Consider the following 14,703-nt stretch of genomic DNA (forward strand, 5'->3'; position numbering starts at 1 on the left):
AAATCTACTTCCACAGAGAAACAATATCCATTGAATAAATGAATAGAATAATATTTGGCCAAGAACCCAAGCTATGGCAGCTTCTCATCTGAGGCCCAGAGCACAGGCATCGCCCTCAGGGCAAGACATTTCATTTGTAAACCCAATACTGACACTGCAAATGAAGTATAATGAAGAGGCGGGGGTCAGGGGTGAAATCCAGATGCTCTTCACTGAACTACAAAAGAGGCCCAACTCACAAGATGGAAGCATCAGCTTCCATCCTGATTCAATTTTGAGGCCAAGGTTGTGGGGAAAACTCAGGGATACCAACACAGAGATATCAACAACTTTGAGAACACCAGCGTCCAGGTGAGATGTAACCCCCAAGGCTCACTATCGCACCCAATAACTTCCAGCAAAGGAGTCCAACAATGGTGCATTTTGGCACCTTCTCTGTTCAACCTGTATATAAACACCGTGGTCAAAAAGATCTCATACCCAGGGTTACATCTGCCAAATATCGCTGGGGTAAAAACCCCAATTTTGCTGTATGCAGATGCTGCTGCAATTAGCTCTCAAACCCCAGGAAGGAGGGCTCTTAAGCTCCTGGCCAATTACTGCAAGGACAACCTGGTTATTAATTTTCAGAAACCTTAGGGGATGGTCTTTGTCTTTCATAGCACAGGGTTGTGGAACGCCCACGTGGACCTCGCTGCCCAACAGGCTCAAAGGAGCACATCAGCAATTCTGAGATTTTTCTGCTCCAAAGGAGGAGAAGTTATTCCCACAGTACTAAAGCTGTTCATTGCCAAACCACTAGCCCGACTTCTGTATGGTGCACAACTGGGCCTCTATTCCAACTACAAATCACTGGAGATTATACAGTCTAAGTTTTTATAAGAGCTGTAAGGGCCCCCAGATGTATTTCTGATGCTGCACTAAGGTTAGAAGTGGGCTTTCAGAGGGTGGAATCCAAAGCATGAATTTCAATTTTTAATTACTGTCTTAAGATCAAGCTTTCCCATCTGGGGCTGATTCCCCTTGTATTGGCTGACAGATTTCAGTCTTCCTGGACACAAGCACCGCTGGCAAAACTCATCATTTGGCTTCTCTTTTTAGAATATTTGTCACTATTAGTTTATAATCCAGCCAAAGAGATCCTCAAACAGAGGATCTTGGACATTGAGCATCAAAATGACCTAGGTGTCATTCCGCAGACCATAAGAGGGTGCCTTGGTGATCTCAGCCGGGAATCAACCAGTTATCTATTGTCATTCTCTTTGCCCAGCTATCAGAGAGTGTTCCTTAGAGCAAGATATGATGCCTTACCTTTGGCAGTTTTTAATGGGAAATTTCTGAAAATTCCCCTGGACAGTTGGATCTGCTCTTGTGGTTTGGGTGAGGTTGAATCCATCCAATGTGTGTTGCTATATTGTTCCTTTTATAACGTCAGTCAACGTAATCTTATTACTCCTTTATTATTACCTTTCCCCAGCCAAAATTATGAATTTTACGTCACACTACTTCTTGCAGATAGGAAAGCTTACACAAGGTTGCTAAATTTTGTGTGGCCGCTGTTAAGATCCGCCAACAATTAATTTCTACCTCTTAGATCTTACCATAAAATGTTTACTTTGTTGGTGTGTTGTATGATAGATTTTCTATCTGAATGTTTTATAATTTGTTGTGCTTATGTCTGATCTATGATCGTAATAAAGCCATTCATTCATCTTGAGGTTTCATCCATCCATCAATGATATGAGGCCACTACTGTTATTGCCACTAGCCTGGATGGCTTAAAAAGGGGGTTAGATAAATTCATGGAGGGCAGGTCTATCAGTGGCTACTAGTCTGAAGGCTATAGGCCACCTCCAGCCTCAGAGGCAAGATGTCTCTAAATACCAGTTGCAGGGGAGCAACAGCAGGAGAGAAGGTATGCCCTTGCCTGTTGTCTATGGGCTTCTCAGAGGCATCTGGTGGGCCAGATCCAGTAGGACTATTCTTATGGAGACATAATCCACACTACAATGGGCCAGTTTGAGTGTGTTGCTAGAATTATATCCTGGTTTCATGTGATGATGTCTCTGAACCTTAAACATGTGCGTTCTCACCCTTTCCCAGCTATGTGAGAGTTGGAGCATTCTATTTCCAATTCTGATTAGGGATAAATCAGGATCACTTGCCATGTTTCAACCGAGAGATCTTAGCTTACTTTAACTAGAGTTCTGAAATAAGCCGGTGGTGTGTTCTCTCTCCAAACATACAGGTGAAACTCGGAAAATTAAAATATCGTGCAAAAGTCCATTAATTTCAGTAATGCAAATTAAAAGGTGAAACTGATATATGAGACAGACGCATTACCTGCAAAGCGAGATAAGTCAAGCCTTAATTTGTTATAGTTGTGATGATCATGGCGTACAGCTCATGTAAACCCCAAATCCACAATCTCAGAAAATTAGAATATTACATGGAACCAAGAAGACAAGGATTGTAGAATAGAACAATATCGGACCTCTGAAAAGTATACAGTGTACTGTGCTTGATTGGCCAGCAAACTCGCCTGACCTGACCCCATAGAGAATCTATGGGGCATTGCCGAGAGAAGGATGAGAGACATGAGACCAAACAATGCAGAAGAGCTGAAGGCCGCTAATGAAGCATCCTGGTCTTCCATAATACCTCATCAGTGCCACAGGCTGATAGCATCCATGCCACGCCGCATTGAGGCAGTAAATGCTGCAAAAGGGGCCCAAACCAAGTACTGAATACATATGCATGCTTATACTTTTCAGAGGTCCGATATTGTTCTATTCTTCAATCCTTGTCTTCTTGGTTTCATGTAATATTCTAATTTTCTGAGATTGTGGATTTGGGGTTTTCATGAGCTGTACGCCATGATCATCACAATTATAACAAATTAAGGCTTGACTTATCTCACTTTGCATGTAATGCGTCTGTCTCATATATCAGTTTCACCTTTTAATTTGCATTACTGAAATTAATGGACTTTTGCACGATATTTTCGAGTTTTACCTGTAAGTAATGCTTCTGGCTTGTTCCCAACCAGATCTGGAAGTAGAATACTTCTTACTGTCACATAGGCAGGGGAGTAGGGAGAGTGTGCAATGAACGTGCACATTGACATGTGTAGCTTGGTGCTTCAAAGGGTGTGTTTTTGTTTTTGAAGGGAGGATGTTTTGCATTTTTGTAATCAATGCATTTTACATAAGGGTGGGAGGGTGGGGAGAATAGGTATTCGTCTTGTCCTGCATAGCAGTGTGCCCTTCCAATTTCCTCCACATCAATTAACTGTGGAGCAAATTTTGAGCTGTAGTTAAGGCTTTCATTGATCTCCAGATTAATTCAGTCTTGTAAACAGCCATGCTCCTAGTCATCTGGAACAAATAAGAATTGCCTTTAACATAGGAAGCTGCCTTTTACCAAGTCAAACCATTGGTCCATCTAGCTCAGTACTGTCTACACTGACAGGCAGTGGCTCTCCAAGGTTTTAGGCAGCAGTCTTTCCCAGGCCTGTTTGGAGATGCCAGGAATTGAACTTGAGACCTTCTGCATGCAAGCAGATGCTAAGCGGAATATCTTATAGCAGACAGTGCTCACATGTAGTCACCCATTCATATGCAAACCAAGGGCAGACCCTGCTTGGCAAAGAGGGCAATTCATGCCACCTAATGGCGCAGTGGGGAAATGACTTGCCTAGTGAGCAAGGAGTTGCTGGTTCAAATCCCTGCTGATACTTATATCGGGCAGCAGCGATATAGGAAGATGCTGAAAGGCATCATCTCGCACTGCAAGTGGTAAACTCCTCCTACCAAAGAAAACCACATGGCTCTGTAGTCACCAGGGCGCTTTCCAGATTAGACCCTGCAACGGGGTCACGTTGTATCTCAAAAGTGTGCTTCCACACTTCTTGTGTCCTGACACCGCAGTCCCTACGCTGACAACAGGGTGCCGTTCACATTCCCAATGCCTTGTTTTGAATTTAATTGCTGCGAAATGGAGCTAAGATGTCTTACATCCGGCATGGAAAAGTTGCTGTTTTGTCGGGTTGTTAGTTGCTGCGAGACTGCTCCCCCTGCTGTTTCCGATCCAAATGCCCAAACAGAGGCATTTTGCTGCTAATGAGCAACTAGTCTGGAAAGCGCCCGGGAGTCGACACCGACTCGAAGGGACAACTTTACCTTGCTTTACCGCAAGACCAGCTCTCCTCCCAATTTAGATTTAGTCTCTGCCTCTAAATGACCAGACTTGCTTCTTTTGTGTTCTCTTCGTCCATAAATGTGTAGCCACAAATGGACTATTAACAATCTGTTGGGAACGGGGAACTTTGATTCAGGCTTGACCTGAATCCACAAAAACTCTGCCACCCTGCTCTTTAGTTGTAATGAACACTAACATTGGAAAACATGGTATGTAGACTCAAGGAAAAAAGGAACATTGAAAACCTGAAGTCAGAGGAATGACACATGGTCTGGAGCCTAGTGCTGAGTACATCAGGCTGCCTGCAAGAGTTCATGAATTCTGATTCATCCCACGTGGAACCTCTGTAAAAGCTGAGTAGTGCTTTCTTTTTATTTATTTATCCCCAATTCCTTCCTTTTGGTGGGGGCAGTTAGAGTCTGAATGTTATCAAGTCTGTTCTGCTCATGTTTACCCTCAGCCATATGACCACCAGCTTGGTGAAAATTTACTTTGGAAGACTGATGGAGGGTTTTTTTCCGCTCAAAAAAGGGGGGGAAGCACTAAACCAAAAGTGTGTGTAGTACAGTATCTTTCCCCACCCACTTTTGCCCATGCTAATTAAGGTAGGTCCCTGCCAGGTGCTAGTCCTGCCTGGGTGTGGAAAATGGCCAGCTGGAGTGGGAGTCAGAACACACAATACAGGGAATGGAAACAACTTGAAGAATCTGATGAGGAGCCTGCTGCCACCACCACCACCACCACCACCTCCTCCTCCTCACTCTTCATGCGTGGATAAACAGGAAGACATTTTACTAATGGACACGTTCTCATGTTGTCTAATGGAAATGCTTCCATGTCATCTTGACCCCCTGTTCCAAGGTGCTCTGTGCTTGAATTAAAAGGCCACTGATTTGGTTTGATTGTCAGCTGGAACTGCCTAGGAACTTAGGAAGCTGGCTTATACAGAGTCAAACCATTGGCGGGTTGGTTGGTTTATCAATCATATTTCTGTACCACCTGATATGTACATCTCTAGGTATGTACATCATGTAGCTCAGTATTGTCATATGTACATCATGTAGCTCAGTATTGTCTATGCCAAAGGTGCTACACAGGCTGCTGAACTACTCCCAACCCTTTGGCACTCCATAGACTGCTGAGCTACAACTCCCATCATCTTCAGCTGAAATTTATTGTGGCTGGGGATGATGGGAGTTGTAGTTCAGCAACATCTAGGGCAGCACAGGTTGGGAACCCCTGATTTATTCTGACTGGTAGCAGCTTGTCAAGGTTTCAGGTAGGGGTTTCTCCCGAGCCCTTGTGTAACCCAGTAGGTGCAAGGTAGAGAAGGCGGCGGCTGCAGCAGCAAAATCTTTTTGTCGGTCGCAGTATATTACAAGTGGAGACCCATGGAGATTTGTGGGGAGGGGATCTGTGTGTGGTACCTTCTCTGTGTCCCTTTCCCCCTTGTTCTTGATATCTGCACCTTCTCTCTACATGTGCGGGGAGCAGGATCACACACCCTGACCTCTGTGCATCTACAGACCCCCCATCCTTCGCTTCTGTGGAAGATGAGCATTTGTTCTTCATGGGTACAGCTGCATGCTTGAGTGCTAATCCTGCCACAAACATCATGATTTGAGAGTGCAGCTCTATATGTATATAGCTATTCTTGCCTTCCACAAACATGCAGGGGAACAGGAACCGTAAGCGTGATTCCACACCGCATAATGAGTGGGCATTGGCTGGGAATGGGCTTTAGTCTACTCTCCCCCCATTTTTCCCATCTTTTCTCACTTCTCCCTTTTACTTTGTGTTTTTGAGGGCAGCCCAGGTCACCACTGGAGAATTGCAATCAATACAAAACCCGGCAGTGGTAATTATTTGGGGTTAATTGAGCTGTATCGAAAGAGTTCTAAGCAGGCCTCCTAAAGTGAGGAAGAGAATCCCACTGATTGATTGATTGAGCTATGATGTCTTCGCTGAAAGGCCAAGTACAGAGGCCTGATTGAACAGTCTACTTTGGGGTGCTTGCTGCTGAAAGTAGCACCTGTGTGGGCAGGGTTGTGCAGATGTTCACAGGCTGTTCTTGCATGGATCATTAGACTGTGTGGGAAATAACTATTCCAGTTCTGTGAGGGCACGACAGGTGCAGTGTTGAAGAAGTTGCTGTTGGTGGTATTCATTACTATTTTTTTATTATTTATTTGATTATTGAAATCCCTGTCATTGTGACAGAGCAGAAGTACCATATGTGCAGGAAGAGTTTTATGCACAGAGATAGGAACAGAAGAAGCTGCCATATACTGAGTCAGTTTCCCCATAGGAATGAATGGAAACCATTCATTCCCTCAAGGATGTGGAGACCCGATGTAGGAGAGGGGAAGCATTTCCCTTATTTTTCCACTATAAAAATTGGAAGTTTTGAAGAAGAATATAGTAGGGAAAACCCTCTCTCTTGTATGAAATATCTTCTGCTTCAGAACAAGAAGTGAAGTATTTCTGAACATCAGAAGTGTGCTTTAAAATAATAGTGTTACAATCAATTTGTGCCACTGTGAAGCTCTTAGATCCAAGCTTGGTGATGACAGCACTACTTCATTTCTCTTGATTACTAAACAAACAACACGTTGAGGATGCGATGTTGGGAAAAGTACTTTCAGGTGTTACAGAATACAGAAGACCTTCAGGTATTTGGTCCAAACTTGGGAGTCTGCCAGGCTCACTACTCCTGCAGTGTGATGGTAAGGCCCCTGTACAACACAGCTCCTCTTGCTTCTTGCTTGACGCAAAAGTTGAAGGAATCTGATGCAAAGGAAATAAACTGATGGATGTTTGGAAATATATATACACACACACACACACACACAGAGACCTGCACTTGCACAAACACACACACACACACACACACACACGAGGAACAAGCTAACATGTGAACAACAGGTTCTTTCCATTTGTGCCAACTTTGTTTTCTTAAGTCCATGAAATTTCAGAGTGAATGTTCAGAATTAGAATCAGTCTCTCTCCACACAGACTGTAATTGGAGAGAGAACATTTGAGTTATGTAGGTATTTTCAAGGATATACTACTTTCTGAAATGGTGCAAGAAATAAGTCAGCAGCTTTCTCTGCTACTGTAGTAGACATTTATACCCTACCCCTGCACATGTTTAGTCAAAAGCAGCTCCCATTCAGTTCAATAGACTCCATTCCAAATACGTGTGTGTAAAATTGTGCAGCCTTACTGCGTGTTATGATGCACAGTTGAAAAGTTAAGGGTGGTTAAAGCTTAACTGAATATACAAATTTGTTTCTACTCAATTGTAAATGGGAGTGTTTATTTTCTGTGCGGTTTCTCTAAAAATGTGAGTTTCTTCTGTTTCTGCTTGATAATGCTGAAATCTACTTGCTATTTCCAAGCCCATTTAACAAAACTTTCCTTTGCTTACTAAATTGTTGATAGTTTCTATTCTTAACTTTTTATTTTTCTAACTTGGAAAAAACTAAGAGATACTCGAGGACCATAGAGGGTGCAGCAGCCTGCAGCTGTTTCCATCTGTGGATATATTCTGAATGTATTGCTTGAATAAAACCATGACTTTTATACTCTTTAATTTCATAAATATATCAAACAAGTGCAATAATATGTGCTGCTGTTATGGTACATTTCATATCTCTAAATGAGTAAATTCAATTAGTCACTAAAATTAAATTAACTTGATGCAAAAATGCTTATATTTCACTCTTGCACTAAGTTTCTCCGTTTTTCCAGGGGGAGGGGGAAAGAGACCAATAAAACCACCTCACCCCCACCCCACTTCACATTTTCAGAAAATGTTACATTTCTATTCCATCAAGTGGGAAAAGGTAGACAGGCATTTAAAGTATATGGCTTGGAGCTAAACCTCTTCCCTAGGAATGCCAGCCATTCGAGAAGCAAGACTGCTCCTTTCTGCTTTGCCTTATTCTGTTTTAAGTTTCTTGGTCACACTAAAGTGTGATAGAATGTTGGAAGCATGTGACAGAATGTTGTGAATGTATATGGAAAGTGCTATCAGTGCACATGGTCCTTTGCAGCATAACAGAAGAGGAAGACAGATTCCCTTTGTAAAAAGCTTGTAGCCTCAATTTAGACATGGGTTGGAATAATAAGACTAAAAGAGGGCAAGGGAGGGCAAGATGAAGCTAACAGGAGATGAATATATGCAGCTGTGATTCCACATTCTTAGACGTTGGTGCTGAGCGGTAGCAGGTTAAGCCAGAATCTTCATGGAAATGGTGGGTTTTGAGCTTGGATCTGAAGAAAGGAGAAGTGGTACCCAGTAGCAGCTTGTCGTATTGAACCAGGGAGTGCCAAAAGAGGCCGTTTGGGTTGCTGCTCTCTCTCCTGCCCCATCCGAGAGCTGCACTGCCTGTAGGCTGGGCATTCATCAGGTAGAGCTATGTGTTTAACCACACAGCTCTGCTTTATGAATGCCGAACCTGCAGGCAGCATGTGGGGCGGAAGAGAGAGGACCAACTGAAGCTTCCTCCTTTGGAAGTGGTTAGGACAGGCCACGAATGACCACATGTTAAGGTCATCTGAGGAGCAATGTTCCCTCTAACAGGGATTCCCAGATGTTGTGTTCACTACAACTCCCAGCATCCCCGGGTACAATGGCCTTTGACTGGGGATTATGGGAGTTGTAGTCCACAACATCTGGGAATTCCTGTTAGAGGGAACACAACTGGGGAGGCCCATCTCCAGTTACCACCGTTAGGCGGACCTTCTCTGTAGCTGCTCCTGGGCTGTGGAATGCACTCCCGGCAGAAATCCGTAGCTTGCGTTTTATTGGCCTTCAGGAGAGCCCTTTAAAACCTGTTTGGCCTGGCCTTCCAGGGTTTTTAAACTATTTTAAATGTTTTAATTGTTAATGGTTTTAAACTGATTGTAAAAAGAGTTTTGTCTTGATTGTTTTTTAAATGACTGATTCGTGGGTTTTGTTTTTGTTGCTGTGCACTGCCCAGAACTGTTTGGATGGGGTGGTATATAAATGTCATAAATAAATATATGACGGTGGTGCCAGAGATGCTCTCTGGAAGGTGTTCCAGGCATAAGGGTAGCCCTGGAAGCTGGGTAGAATTATTTGCCAAAGGCGGCCTGTAGGCAGGGAGCATGCTAGGTTTGGAAAAGTGAAGGGCACTGTGGCAGGAATATATTGGGATGAGAAAGCAGAGCAATGTGGGGAGGAGAGTGAGTTTCTGCTGGATACAGAAGGGGATAGGAAGCCAGAGAAGGGTACAGAGGATTGGGACTCATGGCAACACCATTCTAATGTTCTTGGAGATATGTGGGGCCTTGATGACACAGCAGTGGTTTTCTTAGGGTGCCAGGTATGCCAAAAATAGACCGTTTTAATCAGGCCAGTGATTAGATCCTTTTAGGTTGCAGTTTTCAGCCACTCCTTCCATAGTGTCTCCTTGACTTTAGAAAAGTTGCACTAAAGAAGATAGCTTGACCTCGGAAAGTCAAAGAACTAGCTAGCCTTCCGATGACATTTTTTAAAAGAGGCCTTTAGGGGGAAGTTGGAAACTAACCAGAGTGTACTCTCTTAAGGATGAATTATTTGTCATTTTCACTTCCCTTTGCCAGCTGGATCCAGGCGTGCGAAGGGAAGGCAAAATGTTGTTTGTGCATGTGTCACTGACCCCCATGCATCAGAGTCCTTCCAGGAAGGCCAAAGGGGTGATTACTTGGAAGTCTATTCCCACCCACGTTCTTCGGAGTGGGAGAACTGCTTGTGCTTGGCAGAATAGTTAAGAACTCATGCAGTCCTGTTATCTTCCCAGGACCAGAAAACTTCTATTTACATCCCGTTCTTGCTTTCAGAAAGCTCCTACTAGCTCTGGCTAGTAAACAACTTCCGATAGTCTTCCATCCAAGCACTGATCACGTTCACGTACATATGCAGGAGAGAGACAGTAGGCTGGTTCACACTCTTTATGAATCAGGAGGAAGATCCATCCTACCCTAGTTCAGGATCTGTGGACATCCCCATTCTGTTTGTGTGAGAGTTGGTTTTTTTTAAAGTTGGAGGCACCAACAGTGATCATGTACTAAGCAGCAGCTGGATAGGAGGCCTCCTATCTTGCAACTGTACCCAGGTCTTTATCGAGGTAGGAGAAGGTAGCACACACAGCTCCCTAACTCGGGTAGGACAGGTCTCCTGCCCTATTCATAATAATGGGAATGAGCCTAGTAGTGTTTAAAAGAGGTGTTGCATTCATCTGTGTTCACATGGACGTCTTTTGTCCCGCTGTCATCTCTGGTTATGCAAGTTTCTGAAATAATACAAAATCTTGTTTTACCTCAAGCAAAACTGGCCTGAGCTTACACACTCTAAGCAACTATCCCAACCCCACCCCTTTTAAAAAAACCCAAACCTCCATAAACTCCAGTTTTTTGTCTCTAGCCTCCACATTAAAAATGGTTGCAACTTTGAAGGCTCGCAGAGCTTTCACTGACCCCAGAATACCTCCAGAAAAAAGGACATACCAAATTAATGTATGTTTGAGTCCTTCTAGTTGTGTGTGTCAGCTCTTTTGGTTTTGTGCCTTTATTGTATGAGAATTGTAAATATGGAAGAACCTTCTCCTCAAATTAGATGCATTGCTAGCTGCTGCATTGTTGTCTGTTTGTTTAACTACATTTATATTTCACTTTTCCTCCAAAGGAGCCCTTAGCAGTGTACATGGTTGTGCTTATTATTATTATCTATATTTTATATCCCGCTCTTCCTCCAAGGAGCCCAGAGTGGTGTACTACATACTTCAGTTTCTCCTCACAACAACCCTGTGAAGTAGGTTAGGCTGAGAGAGAAGTGACTGCCCCAGAGTCACCCAGCTAGTATCATGGCTGAACGGGGATTTGAACTCGGGTCTCCCCGGTCCTAGTCCAGCACTCTATCCACTACACTACGCAGACTATAAATATAAATATCTATCTCTCTATGTTAGGCATACCCATTGCTAATCCCATGTGCAGCAGCTCTTACAAGAGTTTGTGAGCAGCTAGCGACTGGGACGGGCGAGAGGGAAGAAAATGGCGGCGGCTGACTGGCGGGGAAATAAAACGATGGCGAACGGTGGTGGCCAGTGTGCAGGGGAGGGAAGGTAGAAAACGCCGGCAGCAACGGGCCGAGGAAACTCGGGGAAAGTGGTGGCAGAGGCTGGCTTGCGGGTGGGCAGGGAAGAAGACGGTAACGGTGGCGGTGAACTAGAGGCACATATGCTCTTCACCCAGCCCTGCTGCTAGTAGTAGTTGTTGTTATTATCTATTCGATTTCTATACTGCCTTTCCAAAAATGGCTCAGGGCGGTTTACATTACATCCTCCCAACAACCCTGTGAGGTAGGTTAGGCTGAGAGAGAAGTGACTGGCCCAGAGTCACTCAGTGAGTTTCACGGCTGAACAGGGATTTGAACTTTAACTTGGGTTCCCCCAGTCCTAGTTCAACACCCTAACCCAGAGGTAGGCAACCTCAGCTCTCCAGCTGTTGCTGAACTACAGTTTCCATCACCTCCAGCCGCAATTTATGTCTAACTAATGTCCAATTCATGATTCGACCACCATCTAACCATTAGTTGTTTTTCTCTTTTCTGTGCAGATGATGAAGTTTGCTTGGGATAACTACAAGCAATATGCATTGGGGAAAAATGAACTGAGACCGCTCACAAAGAACGGACACATCGGGAACATGTTTGGTGAGCTGAGCTTCAATTTGCATTCATGTTCTTTCAAAACAACAAAAGTTTCTTGACAGGAGAGAAGCCGGAACGGTCTCATCTGATCTCTCATTCCTAAACGGAGGAGGAGAGAAATTGGCACAAACCAGATGTATGTGCCTGGAGATTTGTAGACATCCTTTTCACTTATTTTATTTTAGAATGTAGATGCTGCTTTCCACCCCAAAAGGACCTTCAGAGCAGCATACAGCAATAATAAAAAAGACTAAACATAATTCATAAAAACAAACCGAATTAAGGGGAAATAATTAACTGCTTCTGAAGGCATGTCTAAATTAGATGGTTTTCACCATCTGACAGAAAGGGCCAGACAGACCTTCCAGGGGAAGGCACAAGGCAGTTCCACATTCTGGCAACTGCAACTCAGAAGGGTTCTGAACAGCATTTCAACTGATTGTGCTTCTGGTGATAGAGGAAACAGAAAATCAGCTGTTTTCTTCCTGTTTTCAGTAGTTCCGTGTATAAAGTGCCGATTAGCTGATGCTTATGGCACTCATAAAGCCAATATAGAGATCGCCTGGCCACAGTGAGCCATGCTCTGGTAACTTCCAGGCTGGACTATTGTAACGCGCTTTATGTGGGGCTGCCCCTGAAGACGGTTTGGAGGCTGCAACTAGTGCAGAATGCAGCAGCAAGACTTCTGATGGGCACTTCTAGCTGGATGCACATCGCGCCGGTCTTAAAGGAACTGCACTGGTTGCCAATTTGCCACCGAGCCCAATTCAAGGTTCTAACACTGACTTATAAAGCCCTGGACAACCTGGGCCCCAAATACCTGAAGGAACGCCTTCTCCCATATAGACTTGCCCGTCAGTTAAGATCTGCAGGAGAGGCCCTCTAGGTAGTGCCACCATTGTCCACAGTTAAAGGGGTAGGGGCATGTGAGAGGGCTTTCTCTGTGGTGGCCCCAAGGCTGTGGAATGCCCTCCCCTCTGAGGTGCGGCAAGCTCCGACATGGTGTACGTTCAGGAGAATGGTGAAGACGCACCTCTTCACCCTGGCCTTTGACTAGAGATGTAGTGATTCTTCCCCTCTCAGGCACTGTATTTTTTTTTTTACTGTATTTTTGATTTTATGATGCTGAATTTTAATTATGTTTTATTGTAACCCACTCTCAGACCTTTGGGTATAGGGTGGGCTAGAAATGTAAATAAATAAATAATCCCCCACCTACCTGCCAGTAGCTGTTTTAAAACGGAGCCCAATTGACTTTAAAAAGGCAAATATAGCTGATGCACATTTAAATAACTAAACATGTTAGGTGCCTGAGATTTTAAAAATGCTTTTTAACCCCACCCCACCCCTGCAAATATTTTTGGATCTGGAGGGTGCAATCTATGCTGGATTCAGAGCAGGTATGTGTGCCAGTAGAGGAGGGAAGGCAGAAGAAAGCTGCAGAAGAATAAAAAGGATGCACTCTTGAAGGAAGGGATTTCTGTCTCAGGCCTTGCAAGGTAACATGATCGTTTTTGTATCCTTGCAAGAGCCAGGCTTGTAAAATCCACTGACATGAGGAGTGTTTAAAAAACGCATTACGTAGTAGACTGCGGGATTACACCATGCAGAATAATTGTGAAATGGTCGTTTGATGGCCTTGCTGAACGGCTGAGTCCCTAATGAGCCAATCAACTGGGTGATCACTTTGCTACCATGTTGACAGCTGGTAGAGCAAGAATCTGGTGGAGCTGAAAGTTAATGTGGACTTGGTTCTAAAGGCAGAGAGTGAGGGGGAAAAGGTAGACCCAAGACCAAGACAGATGATGACTCATAAGCTTATTTTTATGCATTAAGCAAAGGACCTTTTATGTGAAATAGGGGTCTTATTGGGGGAAGCATCCTTAAAATAAGTCAGATTATCAAGGCACCTTTCCACACACATTAGCATTTGTTTCAGCCATGTGCCTTTATGATTACGATGGTGATGGTGGTTTTTATTTAGAATAACTTCTATATCACTTTTTACAAAAGAGTTCACAAAGCAGGTTGTCTGGCAGGAAAGAATAAGATGGTTCCTTGTCCTGAAGCAGTCTGCAATCTTAAAACAACCAGAACAAAAAAACCCAAAGGAGACACCAGTAAACTACCTTCTGGAAAATGGCAGAAGCTCCAGCCTGTTCACTGCTTAGATTGTCTGTATATTATACTTTGGGGTTGATTCTCTCATCTGAAAGGCTCATGAAAGCCACCTTGCTCTTGCTGAGAGGGACACCTTTCAGTGACAGGAAGGAACCTGGCAGTGGCCTATACTGCTGGCTCTCTGCATTGAGCATGCAAGTGGCAGAAGTGATCCTTGCCTTTCCCCTCATTACTAGCCTCTGGTGGTGCCCGTAGGAAATCACAATCCAGAAGTGACTTTCCTTTGGATTTGGCTGTCTTTTATCTGTCCCACTTGCCTTCTGCGACATGTTCCACGCCGCTGAGCTTCACCCAAACTCCTAAAGGAACAGGATGCTAAGAAGGAACAAGAATTGGAGAGGTTTTTCATGTGTGTCTCATGCTTGAGCTATTAGGAGGGGCTTCTACTGCATTTATGAGGGCTCTCGAGAAAGCATTCTAGAACAGAAAGGGTTTGCAGCCATTTGGGTGAGAAGATTCTCCAGAGTGCATTTAGTCCTTTTCAACACAGTTGTCACAATCCTCCCCCACACCCCCTGAAGTCAGCTTGTCTCTTTGCTGAATCATTCTTCTCTCAGCAATACTAATGCATTTAGAAATTAGGGGAATTCAGCTCCCCCTTT

General features: G+C 44.0%; 1 protein-coding gene across 2 annotated transcripts in view; it reads left to right on the forward strand.

Moving 5' to 3' along the window:
• Window positions 1-14,703, forward strand: part of MAN1C1 (mannosidase alpha class 1C member 1) — a 207,296-nt gene that overhangs the window by 80,252 nt on the left and 112,341 nt on the right. For both annotated transcript variants that reach the window (XM_053268110.1, XM_053268109.1), the window contains exon 2: window positions 11,827-11,923. In XM_053268110.1, the coding sequence (XP_053124085.1) occupies window positions 11,827-11,923 (97 nt within the window). The remainder of the gene's footprint in view (window positions 1-11,826; window positions 11,924-14,703) is intronic.

Source organism: Hemicordylus capensis, chromosome 7 (assembly GCF_027244095.1).
Source record: "Hemicordylus capensis ecotype Gifberg chromosome 7, rHemCap1.1.pri, whole genome shotgun sequence".
Taxonomy (NCBI): Eukaryota; Metazoa; Chordata; class Lepidosauria; order Squamata; family Cordylidae; genus Hemicordylus; species Hemicordylus capensis.